Source organism: Ascidia mentula, chromosome 1, assembly GCF_947561715.1.
Source record: "Ascidia mentula chromosome 1, kaAscMent1.1, whole genome shotgun sequence".
NCBI classification, from domain to species: domain Eukaryota; kingdom Metazoa; phylum Chordata; class Ascidiacea; order Phlebobranchia; family Ascidiidae; genus Ascidia; species Ascidia mentula.
This window is the reverse complement of record NC_138566.1, coordinates 6360006-6382124: the sequence shown is the minus strand read 5'-3', so window position 1 is coordinate 6382124 and position 22119 is coordinate 6360006. Positions and strand designations below refer to the sequence as shown.

Here is a 22119-nt window from a genome sequence, read left to right as displayed (position 1 = left end):
GCCGCCCGATCTTGAGACTCGCAGACCCCGATCACTCGGTTCCCGTCTTATCACATATCACCCGCCTAATGGAATCCAGTGTGTATATAAAAACAAATTACAATAATAATATTTTGTGTGATGAATATAAAATAAATCATTTGTATGATTAATAATCGGGCTATTCATGGTTCAGACTTCGCGTCAACAATAGGACTGACGTCATAATGCTGCAGGAAAAGTTTGGCTGAAAATACATTGGTTTAGATAAGAGTGATTTACTAAAACGCGTGTAGCGCAGCGGTTATTTTGTGGGAAAAAAATTGCAACAGGGGCTGTAACCGTTTTCGTGACACATGTCACTCGGTGACATATGTCACTTTTTCCAAGCATGTCACTTCACGTGTCACAAATCTTCAGCATGTCACTTTGCATGTCACCGTTGGTGCGTGTCACTTTGTATGTCAGTTTGTTTGTTTGTGGTACTGCGTGATGTCAAATAGGTGGAAATTAAGCCTAAAGGAAATGAGAACAATACAACTCATTGCTCATATTGCAGCAAAATGAACTTTCAAGTTCTGTGACAAAAGAGAAAGGTGACGGAAGAGATGTTGTAAAGAACGTTGGACATACTTACCTGCAAGACCCGAATAAGATCACACCCATCACAGGACGATGACTTCAAATTAACTATTATATTGTTTTTGTTCTGCCTAATATTTACAAAGTTAATACATTTTTATCAAACATATTGGACATTGTGATAAGTTGTATTATATACCGTTGTTTGAATGAGGTGCAAAATTATTAAAAGGTTGGGTCATTCAAAGCATTATGAAGTATTCTGTGGTGATATCTAGCATTCCAAAAGCAAAAGGTGTTGTAAGGATTCATTTTAATTATGTGTGACTCATAATTATATAAATATTGTTAGGAAAAATCTTGTTACACCCGCCATATGTTTTTTGTGTGATACAGTCAATTTTCATTGAAAATTACTACTCAAGGTATATATGTCAGTATACTGACAACAAAGAAATGGATGACAAAAAAGATTTCCTACAAGCTTTGTGAAGATTGACAATTTATGACATTCACTTTTATCTATGCAGAAATACCTTGTTATGACAACATGTGTATTGATTACACAGACAAAAAAGTAAAATGAGGTCACTATCATTGTGCAAAAATCATAACTACAATGCCTAACTTCAAAAACCATATTTATAAGTAAGTTTTTGGTTGGCCATGTTGCTGGAAATTATGTTTTGTGGGTAAGTTAGTTTTACCAAAACCAGTTGTACATAATTACCAAAAACTGCTTGTAAGAAAAAGTGTTAAGAGACCACAAGCCCTGAAGTGTAGTATTAACCAACATGCATAAAATGTTGTTTGAAAAAATTTATTGCAGCAGAAGTTTTTACTCCAAAGTCAGAGAATACAGTCAGTGAGGATAGGGCATAAATGTTGTTCAAGAAGGTTTTTGAGCAGGAAACACATTTAAAAGAAAACAATAACAAATACCATAGTTACTTTATAACATTGTAAACAAATATGCAGAAAGCAAACAAAACAAACTCTACAATTGTTTACATCAAAATTGGAACCGGAGAAACACAGTGATGAAACACAAGAAAGTAAAAAGGAAACAAAAATATGGTTAAATTTGAGATAGATCTATGCAGAACTATTAAAACATATTACATCATTCCTTTTGAATTCACTACATTAAAGTAGGTAATGTCCAGGTTTTGGCTGTTTTATAATTCCACCTCAACCATCTGCAAATATGTTGAGAAACAGTATTCCACTTGAAACTTTTCTAATCTTAGTGATGGTGACACTGAAACACATTACATAAAAGGGAATTAGAGCAGATTTTGATGTTTTTTGGTGAACAATACGGATTATCCAAATTTGTTTTGTATGTTAATATATTTGCTTTTTATTTTTGCAGCCTCAGGCCAGGAAATTGTAACCCAGTCAATTTCAGTCCGTTAAATATGACTATTATTAACAGTAAATAACACAAAAACCTAGTAAGAATCCCTTTATTCTCCTTGACCGGTCCTATAACCAAGAATGGTTCCACCGGTCCTTCGTCACGTCTACATTCAAAATGAATACTAGAAGTTGTACTGATTATTTGCTGACGTTTACGAAAATAAAATGAATTCAATTGACCTTTTGTAACAAGTTATTTAGCCTGCCAATGAAGAATATTTTTCATGGCTAGCTTTGTACTGAACTGAATTAGTAAACTATAGGTGTGTAAACATTTTGGTTTTATTAATATGTTCCTCTTTGAGATGTTGCTGCTGGCCTGCACCAAAATGAAGTTGGATCACACAGGGTAAACTTTAGACTCCCACATATAGATATTTTCTTTTTAATAATTTACTTGTCCAAAGTAAAATTTCCTTAACCTTCAGATGCCAATATTAGACTTTTGTGCTGCTGTTACTGCAAGCATAATGCAATTCTCCCGATGTTTCTCCATATGATAGACATGACGTCGGTTAAATAAACTCAACGTTCCGTTTTGCCAGTTATATAGAAAAACTAGCTACAGATGTGTACACTACAAACGGCATTCTAACATATTTTACAAGTGACATACCATAGTATACTCCTTTGGGAAACAGTAGTCTTCTTGGAATCATTTCTAACTGCTACCCCGACACCTGCATTATAAGGTTGCTTTATTACATGGGAATATGAAGTAAATATGGGGTGTTTCTAAGAAGACATTCAGCCTAGAGGAATCATAGGCAATGGGCATAGGTGTGCCCACCATTCCTACAATGCTGAGGCTCAATGCCTACAGTAAATACACACACAAATACAGATCTTAGGTGTGGTGTTTCTCAATTGAACTTTGCAACTATTATAGTTATATCCATATTCAAATTAACCATATTTTCACAACTGTGTAGTTTACTTACCATGTAATTTATAAGTAAAGTGGCATATCCAACATAACACTGTAACTTGCACTTGAATACCCCAGTACAATACACCATTGCATTGCACATGTGTTCCTCGAAATCGCCTATAACCTAAATCGTAGCATTCTAATTATCTTAATTATCTTAAACAGGTTGAATTTGCGTAGTTTACCACTTTGTCGCTTGCAGTGTTTTGATATCTACGTTTTGAAGCAAGAAAGGGGCTCGACTACTAACTAAATCATTTCATTTAGTGGAATTAAGATAATTAGAATGCTACGATTTAGGTTATAGGCGATTTCGAGGAATACAATTTCTCATGTGAACAGTAGGCTACAACAGACACATAACTTTTAATGTTTGTAAGTAAATCAGGAGGTGCCTTTAGAAACAGTTATTGTGTAGTGAAATGCTGCTAGTGCCCATCATACTAGCTTGTATTTAATCCTGCCTGCTGCAGATGAAACAAACATGAAATTGGAGCTTTGGGGGTTATTTTCCTCAAAACTTCTTGATTTAGCAGATCATCCACAACTTGAAAATCTGCATGTGACACACGGCTGATTGCAATCATTTTTTGGAAAAGGGAAACAATGTGAATATTTTGGATTTTCACCAATTCTGGATGAAAGTTTTCCACACTTCCGGATTCTAGTGATGTTTCCAGAATGACAAGAGCATGTGCAATGGTGTATTGTACTGGGGTATTCAAGTGCAAGTTGCAGTGTTATGTTGGATATGCCACTTTACTTATAAATTACATGGTAAGTAAAATACACAGTTGTGAAAATATGGTTAATTTGAATATGGATATAACTATAATAGTTGCAAAGTTCAATTGAGAAACACCACACCTAAGATCTGTATTTGTGGGTGTATTTACCAGTTAATGTAGGCATTGAGCCTCAGCATTGTAGGAATGGTGGGCACACCTATGCCCATTGCCTATGATTCCTCTAGGCTGAATGTCTTCTTAGAAGCACCCCATATTCACTGCATATTCCCATGTAATAAAGCAACCTTATAATGCAGGTGTCGGGGTAGCAGTTAGAAATTATTCCAAGAAGACTACTGTTTCCCAAACTAAAAGTATATACCGTTTCTACATCTACCATTGTGTGATATTTTAAATGCTTCCATGTTTCTAAATGTGATTTGTTAAATGTGAAAGTGTATGTTATATTTTTGACTGTGCTGTGACATTACCACCAATGAAAATTTTAATTTTTTATGCTATTTATTGAGCTTTAAACTGCTTTAAACATGGTTTAGTATACACAATTCTTCCATATATTGCTTTTAGTAGTATATGAATGTAGAATTTTTCAGCATGATATGGCACTTTACATCCACCAACTTTTGCAAAGTGTTGTTAGCGCATTAACTGGATGTTGTCTAAGATGAAAATGAGCGAATACTATCACCTGCTACAAGTGTGTTTACCTCAGCATTATAAAAATCTGCCAATATATGTTGCCCAAAAAGGTGCTAAATTTTACACCAAAACTGCAAACCTTAACCCATTCTTTTAAAGATCGCCAAAGCTAACAATGTGCTAGTCGACATGAGCAAGCATTGTACATGGAAGGAATGAATGGCTATGCCCAGAAAGGGGTAAACAAGCTTGTCGGGCATGTTGTGTGCAAGGTCGAAACATTTGCTCATGTCTGCTAGCACATTATTAGCTTTGGCGTTTGTCTGTACAATTATATGCTCCACATGTTTTGCACTCAACCCATTCTATTTTACTGCTTGTACTGCAATATCATGACACTACAGTGATTTTTGTAACCTAGATTTTCCTATGTAATATCTGCATTAACAAAACTTGCAAGTATTTGTCCACTATATTGCAACGAAATGCTTTGCTATTTTATTGTAAGTAGATGTCACACAATATTTAATTTTCAGAAAAGTGAATTACTATTCATGATTTTTTGTTGGTGGGCATTTTGGTGGGTGTTAAAGGTAAACTCAAGGCAAATCACAGTTATGTCAATTAACTGAATGCAGTATTGTCTTTCCCTGTAGCTCTTATTTGCCTTCAATTGCAACATTGCCAATAAAAGTTTTTTCCAAATGGTTGTTTTTTGTTTAATCCATCAAGGTAAAAACGAAAACATCAGAAAGTGAGCTTCATTACATACACATCAAGCTACAATAAGTAATAAGTTATATGTCTTAAAATAAATAGCTACATCAAGACTAAATGTTTTTGAATTTGTTGTCTCTCCGTAACATACAAAGTGACATGTTGGTGACACGCAATGTGACATACTGGTGACATACAATGTGACATACTGGTGACACGCAATGTGACATACTGGTGACACACAATGTGACATACTGGTGACACGCAATGTGACATGCGGTGACACGCAATGTGACATGCTGAAATTTGGTGACATGCATAGTGACATGCTCGATTTGGTGACATATGTCACTTAGTGACACGTGTCATAAAAATGGTTACAAGCCCGCCTCAAAAATTGCGTTAAGGCACAGCAGAAATTGTCGAAGAATATAAGTAGGCTACCATGCACCAAAGACGAAAATTTAAGCTTAGGCGAAGAAAAACGTTTGGAATCAACGTAAACTTGCGCGCCTGACAGCAAATTGGCTGTTACGTGCGTTTTTACCGCGACAAATAAGTCTTCATCGTGTCAAAACTGACAGCAGACGGACACTAAATCTTATCTGTTATGTGTTTTGTTAGTACGTACAACTAAGTTAGGAAAATTTCGTAAATTTTTAAATCGTTTGCAGAACTTTCTAAAGTGACCATGAGAATTAGGAGAACACGTTTATGATTTTAATTAGAGTATTTTGTTTCATATGCTGTGATTTTCCCAATTAACAAGACAGCAAACGTGCACATTAATACAATGCAGTTGCCTGACGCGTCAATTGGCCTACATCCAAGAAGATTTTCTTCGCCGAAACGTAGTTTTGTTTTTGATGCATGATACATATATTCTTCGGCAATTTCTGCTTTGCCTAAACAAAAAAACTTTCCCACAATAAGATTATAATAACGGTCAAATGCGTATGGGGGGTATGTGGTTTAATATTTAACAAATTTAAGAAGATTGGCGTTTTATTTGAAGCCAAAGTTCGATTTTATCTGACAGCAGGGATGTACAGGGAGTGTTTGTCGTAAAGGATGTCAACGGAAAAAGTTTGTGCAAGGTTTCATAGCCGAAATGTGTTTGACCAGTAAACATTGTTGATAAAGTCGCTACCTCGTATGATAGCTGAGTTACCCGCGCCCAAAGTTTTGTTAACTAGCAATTACGATGAATGTCAAAGCTTACTTGAGTAGAATCGGCTACAATGGAACCCTGGAACCAAATCTAAAAAATTTGGAGGCATTGTCCTATGCTCATAAGATGTCTGTCCCATATACATCTCTGGAAATGCATGGTGGTAGAAGAATAACACTTGATGTGCAAAAAATGTACAAAAAGATTGTTGAAGAGAAAGGCGGAGGCATTTGCTACGAAATCAACTACTTGTTTGGTTGGTTACTGGAACAATTGGGGTACAGCGTACAGTTTTATCCAGCTGAATTTTTCCATGAGTTTTATGGCGGATTTTCTCCTGATCACCACCATATGATCCCAGTGGTATGCAAAAATATCTGTGCGGGAATACATTGTTATTATATAACTTGCCACTTGCTTGCATTAAATTATCAAAGCATTGGTGTTTTGTGCATGGTTTATTTCTAACGTTGACTAAAAATTTGTTCAATATTTGTGTTGTGCAGAGAATTTACCTTCCCGTCCTCTAAAAACTTGCAACATTTTATCTTTAGTTTTTTTCAGGTAACATTGGATGACACTCAGTATCTGGTTGATCCTGGATGGTTTACTGTTGGTCCTATGAAAATAGAGCTTATGTTGCCATATGCTGAAACTCATGGTATGTACAGAGTCCGCCCAATGCACGAAAGAGAGGGATGGTGTTATATGGAAAGACACAAGAAAACTGTTTTGGATTCAAGAGGTTGGCTTTATTTTTGTTAAAAATTGTTATAGCATGCTGTCTTCACATTCACCTAGCTGTACTGCTCACACATGTTGTGTCAAAAAGTGGCCATGTCTGCTGCTCACTTACAGTGAAAGGTTGTGTTTCTTCTACAAAATCGTGTTCGTCAGCAAAAAATTTGCAAAAACTATTTTATCATGTTATAATTTCAACATACATATTATACATTCACAGGCAATGTAATCAAGCAAGGACCTGCAACTTGTATCACTGGTTACTGCAATGATGAATGTTCGAAGGAGGAGTCGGAACATTGGGTCCATCTATTGCGATTTGACACCAAACCTGCCAAACTGGAAGATTTTGAGGAATGTTTGGAGTTCATTCAGACTGATGAAAAATCTGCGCTGTATCAAAATGCTTGTTTGATCTTATTTGGCCCCACAAAATCTAGCATGTTTTTCGATGACACACTTGTTACAAAAGAAAGCCTTGACCCCAACACGGACAAAATTGTTGAAGAGTTGAAGGTTTCTGATGATTCTCAGCTTGCAGAAATTGCCAAGTCACATTTCGGTTATGAAGTTGCCCACAAACTCAACTACTTCAATCGTAAATAAAAGGGGTAGGATATTTACAGATTATTTCACTTATGTTTTGCTTTCATGTGTAACATACGTCACAGAAATCAGTGTTTATATTTCGTAATATCTCGTGTGCAGCAATGTACAAGTTTTGCAAAATCCCATACTGCGACCCATATGATAAACTCATCGAATGTTCTCGAGTAAAGCGAGTCATTCAATATCCTGTTTACCATATAAAATGTTCTCACAAGATACAAACTCTTGTATTACACTAACCATTTCAATGCGTCCCAGATAATACAAGCAGGAACAACTTCTTCCGATAGTGATAGCCACAGAACGGTGAACCAGTTGACTCCCAACGCAGTACGCTTGAATCATGTATATTCGCTCTCACAGAAAATTTCGATGTGTACTGTATTTTATGCTCTTGTTTCTCTGCAACTTCAACCGTTTGGTGATGCCACGTGATATTATTGACATAATGGAGAGCGTTAAAGAGCCCAGTTTTTACCCGTAAATTCAGTCCAGTCTTCGCCATTCTATACGCTGACATTTTATCAACGTTGTATTGAAAAGTTATAATGTACCGTCGTAATGAAGCAGATAACAGAAATGAATACAATTATTCGGGAAGATATCCTAGTTCTTGGTGCTTTATAGGACTGGGTAGAAGCAGGTTTAACAATCGAAGAGACTCAATTCGCGCTCAGGCCATCGAGACACTGTTAAATATCTCTGAGTCCCTTAGATTTATTTACATATGCATAATCATATTTTTTAACATTATTTCTTATGCAATCCTCTGTTAGTTATAATAGTTATGCAATCCTCTGTTGAGGCCCCATATCAGTATTAAATCCCCAAAATCAAGGTTTTTGATGTAGTTTCCACCGGTGTATGAATAGTCGTGGCCGCGAACCTGTGAAAAGACTTAACAACGAAAAAGTGTATTTGTTTATGACGGTTATTAATAATAGTCGATCAGTAGGCGTACATTCCGATGCGATAATTAGACAAGTTTGGTATGGTTAGAAAGGGTTTTTAATGTAGATTCCAACGGTGTATAAATAGTCGTGGCCGCGGTTCGATAAAAGTAGTTATGACCGATTTATGACAATGTACATTAATATTCGTTATATAAATCGTTGGAATTTTTTTAATTTTTTAATATTTCATGAAACTACATGCCACTCCATGCATATTGTGCAAAAATCATCGAGATCTATTAAGAAACGGCAAAGTTATGAGCGTTCAAAGTTTTGTCGACCGAAAAAAAAAGTTTTGTCGACTAGCGTCTCGTTGGTTTATAAATCTACAAACCGAGTCGAAATACGATGAATGTTAAAGCTTACTTGAGTAGAATCGGCTACAATGGAACCCTGGAGCCAAATCTAAAAAATTTGGAGGCCTTGTCCTATGCTCATAAGATGACTGTCCCATATACATCTCTGGAAATGCATGGTGGTAGAAGAATAACACTTGATGTGCAAAAAATGTACAAAAAGATTGTTGAAGAAAAAGGCGGAGGCATTTGCTACGATATCAACTACTTGTTCTGTTGGTTACTTGAACAATTGGGGTACAGCGTACAGTTTTATCCAGCTGAATTTTTCCATGAGTTTTTCGAGGGATTTTCTTCTGATCACCACCATATGATCCCAGTGGTATGCAAAAATATCTGTGCGGGAATACTTTGTTATTATATAACTTGCCACTTGCTTGCATTAAATTATCAAAGCATTGGTGTTTTGTGTATGGTTTATTTCTAACGTTGACTAAAAATTTGTTCAATAGTTGTGTAGACTTTTTCCTTCTTGTCCTCTAAAAACTTGCCACGTTTTGTCTTTTGTTTTTCCAGGTAACATTGGATGACACTCAGTATCTGGTTGATCCTGGATGGTTTACTGTTGGTCCTATGAAAATAGAGCTTATGTTGCCATATGCTGAAACTCATGGTATGTACAGAGTCCGCCCAATGCACGAAAGAGAGGGATGGTGTTATATGGAAAGACACAAGAAAACTGTTTTGGATTCAAGAGGTTGGCTTTATTTTTGTTAAAAATTGTTATAGCATGCTGTCTTCACATTCACCTAGCTGTACTGCTCACACATGTTGTGTCAAAAAGTGGCCATGTCTGCTGCTCACTTACAGTGAAAGGTTGTGTTTCTTCTACAAAATCGTGTTCGTCAGCAAAAAATTTGCAAAAACTATTTTATCATGTTATAATTTCAACATACATATTATACATTCACAGGCAATGTAATCAAGCAAGGACCTGCAACTTGTATCACTGGTTACTGCAATGATGAATGTTCGAAGGAAGAGTCGGAACATTGGGTCCATCTATTGCGATTTGACACCAAACCTGCCAAACTGGAAGATTTTGAGGAATGTTTGGAGTTCATTCAGACTGATGAAAAATCTGCGCTGTATCAAAATGCTTCTTTGATCTTATTTGGCCCCACAAAATCTAGCATGTTTTTCGATGACACACTTGTTACAAAAGAAAGCCTTGACCCCAACACGGACAAAATTGTTGAAGAGTTGAAGGTTTCTGATGATTCTCAGCTTGCAGAAATTGCCAAGTCACATTTCGGTTATGAAGTTGCCCACAAACTCAACTACTTCAATCGTAAATAAAAGGGGTAGGATATTTACAGATTATTTCACTTATGTTTTGCTTTCATGTGTAACATACGTCACAGAAATCAGTGTTTATATTTCGTAATATCTCGTGTGCAGCAATGTACAAGTTTTGCAAAATCCCATACTGCGACCCATATGATAAACTCATCGAATGTTCTCGAGTAAAGCGAGTCATTCAATATCCGGTTTACCTTATAAAATGTTCTCACAAGATACAAACTCTTGTATTACACTAACCATTTCAATGCGTCCCAGATAATACAAGCAGGAACAACTTCTTCCGATAGTGATAGCCACAGAACGGTGAACCAGTTGACTCCCAACGCAGCACGCTTGAATCATCTATATCCGCTCTCAAAGAAAATTTCGATGTGCACTGTATTTTATGCTCTTGTATTATATTACTTCAACCGTTTGGTGATGTCACGTGATATTATTGACATAATGGAGAGCGTTAAAGAGCCCAGTTTTTACCCGTAAATTCAGTCTAGTCTTCGCCATTCTATACGCTGACATTCTATCAACGTTGTATTGAAAAGTTGTAATGTACCGTCGTAATGAAGCAAATAACAGAAATAATTACAATTATTCGGGAAGATATTCTAGTTCTGGGTGCTTTATGGAACGGGGCAGAAGCAGGTTTAACAATCGAAGAGACTCAATTCGCGCTCAGGCCATCGAGACACTAACCCTGTTTACATGGCCAAGTCGACTTGAGCATCAAGTCGACTCGTGACCGGGTCACGTGATTTTCAAATTCGACGCGCGAAAACGACGAATTTACATGGGGCTTTTAAGTCAGCTTAAGTTAAGCTGTCTCGGGCTGACAGGCTGTAAATTCAGACTCTGTACTAAATAAATTATCAATATTTCTAATCTAAGCATGCAGAGAAAAGTTATTGGCAGTTAGTTTACGCAAATGGTTGCTGCAAATTGGTCCTTGATTATAATGTGAGTTTACTTTGCCAGATATAATAGATGATTAAACTAAAAGGCTGCATTTTCCTGGAATGTGTTCACAACTACACCATGGTAAGAGTATTCAAGTGAAAATTTCATGTTTAGTAGTATTAATTATCTCTGTCCTTCTTCACAGGATCCTTTTCAGAAGCTGTCTTAATCCCGTAATCCCATGTACAATTGAGTGTCAGAAAAGACTGAATGGAATGTTTCATACCAGCCCAATGTTAATTAATTTGAAACAAATATACAGAAGATGTGATAGTTACATCACATAAACTTGTGTCATGGCATTCTTGTCATATTTGTTTTATTTTGACAAACAGAAAAGGTTTACATAAGCCTGCTTTTGTATTTTATGGTTGATTGTTGTTCACATAATCCTTGCATAATTGAGATGCAGTAGCCTAAATATGAATCAACAACCAGTTTGCATTGACTTGTTATATTATAGCACATCCAGCAGCAAATGAAAACAGTTAACACAAGTGCATTCTTCTTTCAAGCAAGTGTCAGCATTCCTGCAATGCATTTATTTCCTTCAGGTCTCCAAAATGCAACTTAGCTCCTCAAAACGAATGTTGCTTTTTTGTATCTTGATGCTTGTACAATTCATTTAACACTTGCGCAGTATTTACAAAATTAACTCGAGTAAGCACATCCTTCTCGCCCCTGCAGCATAGAGCATACTTACGTAGTTGTACTAGAACTAGTTTCTTACTTTTGAGGTTTATTGTAAACAGCAAACCCTCAACGCACAACCTCATAAACAAATTACCTAATCCTAACTTCTTCGCGGCACTTGTCGCTACTGGGTTTAAGCTGACTTAATCGCTTAAGCTGTCCCGAAAACCACTCTCCGCGTTAGATCGAAGGCCGAGACGGCTTAAGACGCTTGCCTTTTTCTCTTCGCCGAAAACGAGAGAGTCGGATCGGCGAGTCAGCTTCGAAGCCGTCTTAAACCGTCATGTAAACGGGGTTACTGTTAAATATCTCTGAGTCCCTTAGATTTATTTACACATGCATAATCATATTTTTTAACATTGTTTCTTATGCAATCCTCTGTTAGTTATGCAATCCTCTGTTGAGGCCCCATATCAGTATTAAATCCCCAAAATCAAGGTTTTTAATGTAGTTTCCACCGGGGTATGAAAAGTCGTGGCCGCGAACCTGTGAAAAGACTTAACAACGAAAAAGTGTATTTGTTTGTGACGGTTATAAATAATAGTCGATCAGTAGGCGTACATTCCGATGCGATAATTAGACAAGTTTGGTATGGTTAGAAAGGGTTTTTAATGTAGATTCCAACGGTGTATGAATAGTCGTGGCTGTGGTTCGATAAAAGTAGTTATGACCGATTTATGACAATGTACATTAATATTCGTTATATAAATCGTTGGAATTTTTTTAATTTTTTAATATTTCATGAAACTACATGCCACTCCATGCATATTGTGCAAAAATCATCGAGATCTATATTAAGAAACGGCAAAGTTATGAGCGTTGAAAGTTTTGTCGACTGGAAAAAAAAGTTCTGTCGACTAGCGTCTCGTTGGTTTATAAACCCACAAACCGAGTCGAAATACGATGAATGTTAAAGCTTACTTGAGTAGAATCGGCTACAATGGAACCCTGGAGCCAAATCTAAAAAATTTGGAGGCCTTGTCCTATGCTCATAAGATGACTGTCCCATATACATCTCTGGAAATGCATGGTGGTAGAAGAATAACACTTGATGTGCAAAAAATGTACAAAAAGATTGTTGAAGAGAAAGGCGGAGGCATTTGCTACGATATCAACTACTTGTTCTGTTGGTTACTTGAACAATTGGGGTACAGCGTACAGTTTTATCCAGCTGAATTTTTCCATGAGTTCTTTGAGGGATTTTCTTCTGATCACCACCATATGATCCCAGTGGTATGCAAAAATATCTGTGCGGAAATACTTTGTTCTCATACAAAAAAAATACCTGTGTACTGCTGCCCAACATTCCTTGTAACTTACCACTTGCTTGCAATAAAATGATCAAAGCATTGTCCATGATTTATTTCAAATGTTGTTCAATATTTGTATTGTGCAGAGAATTTACCTTCCTGTCCTCTGAAAACTTTTTGTCTTTTTTTTTCGAAAACAACATTTTGTCTTTTGTTTTTCCAGGTAACATTGGATGACACTCAGTATCTGGTTGATCCTGGATGGTTTACTTTTGGTCCAATGAAAATAGAGCTTATGTTGCCATATGCTGAAACTCATGGTATGTACAGGGTTCGCACAATGCACGAAAGAGAGGGGTGGTATTATATGGAAAGACACAAGAAAACTGTTTTGGATTCAAAAGGTTGGCTTTATTTTTGTTAAAATTTTAATAGCAGAAGCCTGAATAAAAAATTCTCGGTGACTTATGGGTTGTGCATGTATGTACATGAGACAATTTTTCAACAAGTTGTATGGTGACAAGAGTATGATTGTGTTTTCTTCTGGTGGGTCACAGGTTGATAGTGACTGCAAAGTTACCTCAAGGCAAATACATCTACGTCTAGCAAGCTAACCAACAGCACTCTCTTCACATTCACGACCTAATATATCAAAAAGTGGCCATGTCTGCTGCTCACTTATAGTTATAGGTTGCGTTGCATCTACAAAATTGAATGGGTTAGCGGTCTTGGCAACAGTTCCAACAAATGTTGCAAAGACTATCAACATATTATAACCTCAACAACATGAAATTTATATATTCTAAATTTACAGGCAATGTACTTAAGCAAGGACCTGCAACTTGCATCACTGGTTACTGCAATGACGAATGTTCGAAGAAGGAGTCAGAACATTGGGTCTATCTATTCCGATTTGACACCAAACCTGCCAAACTGCAAGATTTTGAGGAACGATTGGAGTTCCTTCAGACTGATGAAAAATCTGTGCTGTATCAAAATGCTTGTTTGATCTTATTTGGCCCCACAAAATCAAGCATGTTTTTCGGTGACACACTTGTTACAAAAGAAAGCCTTGACCCCAACACAGACAAAATTGTTGAAGAGGTAAAGGTTTCTAATGATTCTCAGCTTGCAGAAATTGCCAAGACACATTTTAGTTGTGAAGTCACTCACAAACTCAACTACTTCAGCAACCGTAAATCGAAGGAATAGGACATTGATATTTATGTACTTATGTTGTTACTTTCATGCATAATCATATTTCTTTGACATACCTCTCCCATCATTTATACCTCATCATGCACTATCTCAAAATTTTTTTTTTCAATAACACCTGTGGAAACTGTGGGTTTGTGTGGTTTAAATACAGTTTGTCTGTAACTTTTCATTAAATTTAAAGTACTCCACTAAGATACTTGAATGTGGTACCATCTTTGCAGGAATTGTTCGCTATCAGACTGCTGTCTATGCATCTAAGCAAATTTGTTTTTAAATATTTGTAATCTTAAGTGTATTTCTATGATATAGTGTTAATTGTTGTTTACATTTCATGTTGATTTATAATGTTCGTAATTTACCAAATTTGTAACACCATCAAAATTGGCAACAACAATTAATTGAACTACTTTTTTCTGCGTATGTTACCGGAAGAAATATATATGCAGATATTTATGTTCACATAATGCACTTGAAATTGCTATAAAGTCTTTTGATCATTCAATCATATATCTTCCATTGCAGCTTCTGTGAACCAGATTATTGACAAAAATAAAAAAAAAAAGTAAAATTTTTGTAAATGTCTTTCACACAGATAGAAGAAATCTTAGTGCTGTTTTGGTTCTGGTAAGTTCTTTTATTTGTGGACACGCAGCGTTTAGGCAAGTTTTTTAATCCCCAAGCAATGCCTGTATCCTTTCCTCGCCGTGTTTATATAAATACTGCAGTGTGTTTGCACTGATAATGCCAATTTAAATACATGTCACCGCTGTAAAAATACACTACTATTTTGCGCAACCTTCTAATACTTCAGGTCCCCTAAGCAGGTGTGCTTGGTGCGCTGTACCGAATTTTATTGCAATTTGTCAAACTATTGGTACGGAGGCCAACAAGTGCCACCGCGGAAAATTATTACGCTTTGCAAAATATATTTGTATTGCGGAAAACTTTAGGATTTATTACCAAAAGCCAGGTCTAGCAAACTTATTATTAGCAGTTTATGCCAGGTGCAGAATTAAGAGACAAATCCGGCCAACAAGCTTCATTTTGAGACCTTTGCAAGCACCATCAAACGGTTTAGAATTGGTAATCAAACAACATATGCAGATACGGTATTAACGTGTTTCGTTTGAAGGACAAGCTTCGCAATAATCATATTTTTTTAAGTTCAACCCATTTATACCAACGTCAAAACATTTACCAAATGTCATATTGCTGCTGTCATTCCGAACAAATTTTGTTTGTTTAGTGGTTTTGCAATGTCGGGAAAGTTGGCCATTTTATTAAAGCATAATTTAGTTTGGCTATCACTCAAAAAAACACAATAGCAGAGCAGGTAATTGCGAATACAACTTAGCCGCGATGAACTCGTTGCTCAGGTCACGGAAACGCCCACACGATTTGACACAATTCGTTTAACAACCCCCGCCAGGCCGCCAGTTAGTTTCAGTTCGCTCGCGACGAGCGCGTGCTATATAAAAAGAATGACATGACGGTGCAGTTTTTTTCGACCGCTGACAATTTGTGGCTCGAGGGCGACAACCTGTACACAGAAAATGTTTCACCAGGAACTATGTATGAGTGTTGAGAGGATACCGTAATTGTATGCAAGTAGAGTTCCAACAATGTTTACAGTGCTTGGAAACAAGTGTTTACTGTTTACAACTGCTCAAACTGTAGCCTCACCGACTGTACGTGGTACGTGTAGCTTGTTTAGTCCCGGTTCCTATTCTGTACAGGGACGCTTGTTAAAATTTTGTCTGGTGTCAGTGATCCATGTCGAATGGTACAATATGGTCGTGCTCGTGAAACTAAAGGCAATAGAGCCTATTTTCGTTCGGGTGACAACGCTTAAGTGTACGCTGATATTGTACAGATTTAGCGTGCTCTGATAACGAACTTCGTAGACTTGGCTGTACGGTTTTAAATGTACATTTGATACGCATACTAATGATAGTTTTACCCAAGTATTGTTGTTGTTGTTGTTGTTAATTATGTTGATCTAACAAGCAGTCAATAAACGTGCACTGAATGACATCCAGGCTACCTAAATATGCATTGTACGTTGTGCTTGTTTGGAATTTCTTCTCTATTAATACCAAGGTATCCAAAGAAAGGATGCAGGAAAGCGGAAGTATTATACTTTTGTTTTAAAACACGCTTTTGTTTGGATCGTGAGTTTTGCGTTGGTTGTGAAATTGCACAAGACCACATCGTTTCCGTTGGTACTTAATCAATGCCGTTTGACAACTTGCTTGTGAAAACCGGTTTGCCAGCGCATAACACCATAAACCGTATTGAAACAAGAAAGGGAAGCAGAAAGATTATTTGCCAGTCATGGTGACTCGCGGAGACGCACATCAGTCACGTACCCACAGAAAACAAAAAAAACGAGTGGCTCGTATTAAAGGTTTGGGTCAGCGCATTCACGCCCCTTGCAAATGCCGAGCAGGTTTTTTTTTGCATACATGTAACTGGAACATAAGTCAATTTGTGACCACATCACTGGAACGGTCCGCAAGTCGTGTATGCTGCGCACGCACGCATTATTTGATAAAAATGCATTAACTTTGCATTGTTGTGGATATGTACACGCGGTACTGACTGGATGTGTTTTTAAACAGAGAGTCGAACGATTGGACGCTATAGTTTCACGTTAAAAGGCTTTGTGGTGAGTGCGTGCTGCAAGAAATAATAAATTATTTAAAAGTAGCTCGTAATGGTTATGCGGGTTGTATACGTTTTGCGCAGTTTTGTTTTGCCAAACTGCAAATGGCTCCCGTTTAGGAAGAAAGCAAGTTAAACATTGGGATTTTTAAACTAATGTTGGAATTTGCCGAAACGCGTTCGTATGAACAAAGCACGTCAATGTGTACTGCAGTATGGGTCAGTCTCCTAACAATTCCTCTCATACTAATTATATAATTATCCTGTATTCTTAGCGTACGCGGGATTTTGCGTGACGCTAAACAATATACGTAATATTGTGTGAGTCGTATACGCTATAACAAGAACATAATTTAAAATAGAAGCCAGTGATTCATTTGCACCCCGCTGCGTAATGCGCAGTTTCTACATTCTCCAAATAACTTAAAATTAATATCGTGTCGTTTTGTCCATTGGTGTTTGGTGCGATGTGCTTGTAAGACCTTACAAATATTTGTATCTCGTCATGACAACATACCCAACCCTTAGGTATATGAGCTTATTGCTAATTTGCACTGGATACGTCCGTGCTACCATGGCATTACGTAAGAACTTTAATGATCCATGGGAAAACCTGCGGTAAACGCACAAGTGTGTCATGACAATAAGGCAGGTTCACCCTCCAGGGAAGTAATCCTACTTGGCGAGTACAACTATTGTATTGGGATCTTTATAGGTTCGCTAACATAAAAGCCAAGGAATTGCAGCAGAGCTGCCACTGTGTTTTGTTTTTATTTATTACTGGACTCGATGCTTAGTTGTTTATTATGGTTACTAATACTTACACCCTAACCGCTTAGATATTGTTGTCTGCAGATAAATATTCAATATTATTTTGTGTGAATTGTGCAAGTTTTGTCTACTCTGGTGCATGATAGCCAATAAAACCGACCGTAACGAAAAAAGAAGATAGAAGATGTGCTGAGTGTTAATAAGCGGTGAGTCTGTCTTTTGTAAGACGTTATAACACACAGGGCTATGGATCAATATTTCTATAACCTAAAAATATTCGCTGGAGCTTGAACGTCACCACATTCTGTTGAAAAACGAATTTTTTTTGCTTACATTTTGCCTAGGTACCTACTGAGTTGATTTGGTATAGCTGTGCATGTTACAGAGAAAAAATAACGTTTGAGTGTATTCGGCGTTGAATTGCATTACAAATATATTTAAATTTGGCTGTAGAAGGTGTTTGCATTTTTTCGTATGGGTCGATGGTTGACGCAAAATATTTGTGTTTTTTTTAAAAATTTCGAAAATTTTTTAAGGCTAATTTCGAGTTTCGAATTTGTATTGCAATATTCATAATTAAATGTTTGTGCTTTCTTTTGCAGCCTGTGAGGCGCTGTGGAAATGCATATGCTGCGTGGAGGATAAGAAAAACGAAGGTAAAAATGTATGCCTTAACCGTTGCATGGTAGAATATATACGAGGCCATTGCACGTAGTCTGTCGCCAAGTACACACTATTTTTCAGCTAAGTTGTCTGACTGACAAATCACAACTAAATCAATGGATAAAGGACGATTGTGATTAGATTTTAACTTTGCGTAGAAAAAAAAACGGTGTTGTGCTGTATTTGAGCCTAGATTTAAAACTATCACATAATTATATCAGGACGGAGAATTGGAAACACATAAATCACTTAGAAAACAATTTTTTTCTGCTGACGCTCACGTTTACCCTAGTTTTACTATTTCCCCCGCCAAATCCTTGTCTTTTTTGGGGCGACGTCCTGGTTAATAAATTGGTCAACATAATGTACGATAATATGGAGTTCTTAATGCCAAACTATTACAGATTTCCAACCAAAAAAACGCGACCCTCCTCCCCCCTACGATGAGAAACCAACAGTCGTAGTTGGGGCTCCATCCTACCAACGCAGCTATGCACCCACCAAAAGATCGGGCGGATGAGGTTAAGCGCGCCCACTGACGGCCATGCTGTCGGTTGGCGAAGCTTTCCACTCCATCCGGTTTAATTGACAAGACACCAATCAGCCGGCTCGCCGTTTTCGATTTCGCGCCATTTTTGATTTTTTTTGTGAATACCTTTGCAGTGCTGTCATTTAAATCCAACGTGTTTTTGGATGCAATTATTAAAGGGGCTTCACGTGATCGGAACGAGCGCGCTGATTGGTTTATTGCAACCTAACGTTGGTTGCTGTTTTTTTGTTGGAAATCTTTTCTGTTTTTGTACGGGGTTGCCGAAGTCTTGGATTTGCAAAACCGCCTATGATGAACCCGCTTTAAATCCTCATTTGAGGGAAGAGCAGCTTTTGATGATCTGGTTTCAAGTCCTGCCACTTCGACAACCTCAGCGTGTTTTTTTTTACTTTCTTCAAGTGCAGAGCTGTCGTATTTTCTTTGGAATAAAAATCTTTAATTTCCACAAAAAGTGTGCTACTTTCTTTGCTACCACTTTAACCGTGATGATGTCGTGGTGCTTAGATAATTTTTTTTCCTGGGCACGAATCCCGATCAGGTTTTCTTTTGCGTATGGGTCGGGCGCTTGACCAATGCTGCCAATGGTTCCCTATATATGCTTTCATGGGTGTACCATAGGTAGCGCAGTGACACCTATAGCCCCATATGTTCTGCATTGGCAACAAGCAGGCTGTGGTCAGCTGACGGCAAAATTAAACTGTGTTTATGACCAACAAAGACTCAGTAAGTAAATCTATGTTCCAGTTAGTAACTTAAAATGCTGTAAGAAAAAATTGCTAATTCAAAATTTTGAAACCGGTTATTACTGGACTGACAAAAATGTGATGGACGACAAATGACAACTTGCAGCTATTCGCATTTATTATGCTCTCACTCACGATCTTAAGTAAAGAAGAGTTTTGGTTTGTTTGTTGTAAACCTTGGGGCGTTCTGCTGGGACTTGCTGATCATCGTCCTTGGCATTGGGAAACGTATTTTAGAATCCTGCATAATAATACATAGATATGTAGTTCTTTTTTTGCCACATTATGTTAAACCTATGTATCATATATGTATTAATTTTAGACATTGAACATTGTACGTTAAATTTTTTTTTTTTATGTTTAAGAGTGAAAGAAACTTATTGAATTCGATTTATATGTGATGCCAACTTGTGAAGAGTCCTGGTTTCCTGGACTTTTAAACATCAGAAAGATTTTACAATACACACTTCTAACCAAAGGCAGACAACTCTATATTGACCAAAAATTTCAATCAACCAAATCACATGAAATATGTGTAATCTAAAACAACATCTCTGTATTATTTTTCCCCATATAAAAAGATGTCTATGTAGTATGCTAGTAGCTAGTTCACCATGTCAGTATTTAGTAGAGTACAAAAAAATGCTCATTGTACTTAATAATTAGGTATTTATTATAAGTAGCAAAATACTGTGTACACAACCAATGATATCATTTCTTAATCACATTGTCAGAAGACATCCTGGGAAACGGGCATGAAACTCCATTGATACTCATGGAAACTAAGATAGACTTTGCTAGAGTTAAATAACACTTACATGGAATTGCTTGACATGCTTTCTCTTGCATTTAGATGAAGCAACTTGTTCCACTCTCATAATTTGAATGCTGCCGGGCCTTGCTCTGTGACGAGCTCCCATATCGCGGTAGCATGCAGTAACTGCATTTGCGACTTTCACATCACGATATTCCCTGAAACAACAAAATTCTCATTGACCATGAATAAAACCAACAAGTCATTGGTTTATATATATATATAGTTTATAGCTTCCTGTTGTCAAACTATCAATTAAATATATTGCATTTAGCGGTAATATTTTGAGTGTGGTCAATCGCTGATAAACTTACATAAGCATGAAAATGAAACTCTTGTCATGAAAAATAGTGATTGGTAATGGTTTTTAAAACTCTGTGCATTTACCATGCTAGAAGAACACTACAAACTGCAACATGAACCATCAGCGAGAATGCTCTTGGTCAGCATTATAATGATATATATTTATAGACTGGTTTATACACTTATTGTCACAAATGTTATAACACTTTGGATTTTTGAACAGTTACTTTTGTGTCTATGGGCATAGTTTAAGGGCATATCAAAGACTATGTCTCGTTATAGCCAGAAAAAAACTTGTGCAGTTTTACCACACATGAAAATGATACTAAGGACACGTTATTGCAAGAAAAAATAGTAAACTGACTGCTACAGTGTACCTGTACATGTTGTGAGTTCCACTGCGAGAATCATAACGGAGCCAGATGCCAAAGTTCTTGACGGTTCCCGGACTCTTTTCGGCAATTTTACTGCACTGGAGGATCTCCCCGGCATTCTTCTTCACCTTTTTGTAGTAGGAGAGAAAATACCTGAAATTTAAAAAAAGGAAATATTACCATTTTAAAAATTACATACCAGTCAAAGATAGTAGTAATAAAAAAGTAACAATATATACACCGAATTGTGGAGAGCAAAGGCTGTGTTTAGTAAATAATAATTGGGGCATGTTTTGTTGTAGGGAAAGGCGGTTAACTGTTATATTAAAAAACAAAACAGTGATTTGTCTGCACAATCAATGTTCACTGAAAAAAAACTCGGCGCTTTTCTATTGGGGGCGCACTGGTCAATGTTTCCTGTATATGTAATGTAGGCTATTAGTTCATTTTTTTTGCACCGATTGGAAAAAAGTTACAAATAGGTGCAAGAGGATTTATACATTTTTTCCAATCTGGTCCTTTCCAACTAAACAATTGACAATTCAAAAAACGAAGAATGTTTAGGTTGCTTACCAAAATCGAGACTTCGCAGCAATGTGATTTGGAGCAAAAAGGCGCATGCGAAACAAGGGTGGGTTTGGCACTGCCTCAGAAGGCAGCTTCCTTCCAACAACTTTATATTCTCTCAACTGTAACGTAATATTTATTAGGAACGGTTTGCCACCTTTTAAAGGTATTACGTTGGTTATATGGAATAGAGTTTGTGCAAATGTAAACACGAGACGAATGGAAGATTTTAAGTTGTTGTAAATAGTCAAATAAGTGAAGAAAACTAGTTTTTTTTACCTCTCCCTTCGCCTTCATGCTTGCCGTTCGTTGAAACCTGGCAAAAAGACCCGAACAGCAACATGTTGGCGCACGGAACTGTGGGATGAATTTTTTAATTTGTGTTGGGGTCATGAAAAACTGAC

At 36.9% G+C, this 22119-nt stretch overlaps 4 protein-coding genes and 1 long non-coding RNA gene across 5 annotated transcripts; 4 read left to right on the top strand and 1 right to left on the bottom strand.

Annotated features, from left to right (window-relative positions):
- The first annotated feature begins 6223 nt into the window (after positions 1 to 6223).
- Positions 6224 to 7537, top strand: LOC145899212 (arylamine N-acetyltransferase, pineal gland isozyme NAT-10-like). Its single transcript, XM_082987980.1, has 3 exons — positions 6224 to 6553; positions 6755 to 6935; positions 7152 to 7537. Exons 1-3 carry the CDS (start codon positions 6224 to 6226, stop codon positions 7535 to 7537), a joined length of 897 nt encoding a protein of 298 aa, XP_082844106.1.
- An 843-nt stretch (positions 7538 to 8380) lies between these two features.
- On the top strand, positions 8381 to 10148 carry LOC145899118 (arylamine N-acetyltransferase, pineal gland isozyme NAT-3-like). Its single transcript, XM_082987872.1, has 3 exons — positions 8381 to 9171; positions 9366 to 9546; positions 9763 to 10148. Exons 1-3 carry the CDS (start codon positions 8842 to 8844, stop codon positions 10146 to 10148), a joined length of 897 nt encoding a protein of 298 aa, XP_082843998.1. The 5' UTR covers positions 8381 to 8841.
- Positions 10149 to 12104: 1956 nt separating this feature from the next.
- On the top strand, positions 12105 to 14775 carry LOC145908322 (arylamine N-acetyltransferase, pineal gland isozyme NAT-10-like). Its single transcript, XM_082995582.1, has 3 exons — positions 12105 to 13031; positions 13272 to 13452; positions 13863 to 14775. Exons 1-3 carry the CDS (start codon positions 12702 to 12704, stop codon positions 14258 to 14260), a joined length of 909 nt encoding a protein of 302 aa, XP_082851708.1. The 5' UTR covers positions 12105 to 12701; the 3' UTR covers positions 14261 to 14775.
- A 2992-nt stretch (positions 14776 to 17767) lies between these two features.
- LOC145912152 (uncharacterized) lies at positions 17768 to 19359 on the top strand. The gene is made up of 3 exons (XR_014403273.1): positions 17768 to 17907; positions 18304 to 18357; positions 18769 to 19359. It is a non-coding gene; the product is annotated as an uncharacterized LOC145912152 (long non-coding RNA).
- Positions 19360 to 19750: 391 nt separating this feature from the next.
- Positions 19751 to 22032, bottom strand: LOC145897299 (large ribosomal subunit protein eL20-like). Its single transcript, XM_082985535.1, has 5 exons — positions 21995 to 22032; positions 21722 to 21837; positions 21152 to 21301; positions 20476 to 20629; positions 19751 to 19898 (listed from the first exon to the last, which is right to left on the bottom strand). The coding sequence occupies exons 1-5, from the start codon at positions 22010 to 22012 to the stop codon at positions 19797 to 19799; spliced, it is 540 nt and encodes a 179-aa protein (XP_082841661.1). The 5' UTR covers positions 22013 to 22032; the 3' UTR covers positions 19751 to 19796.
- Positions 22033 to 22119: the final 87 nt, after the last annotated feature.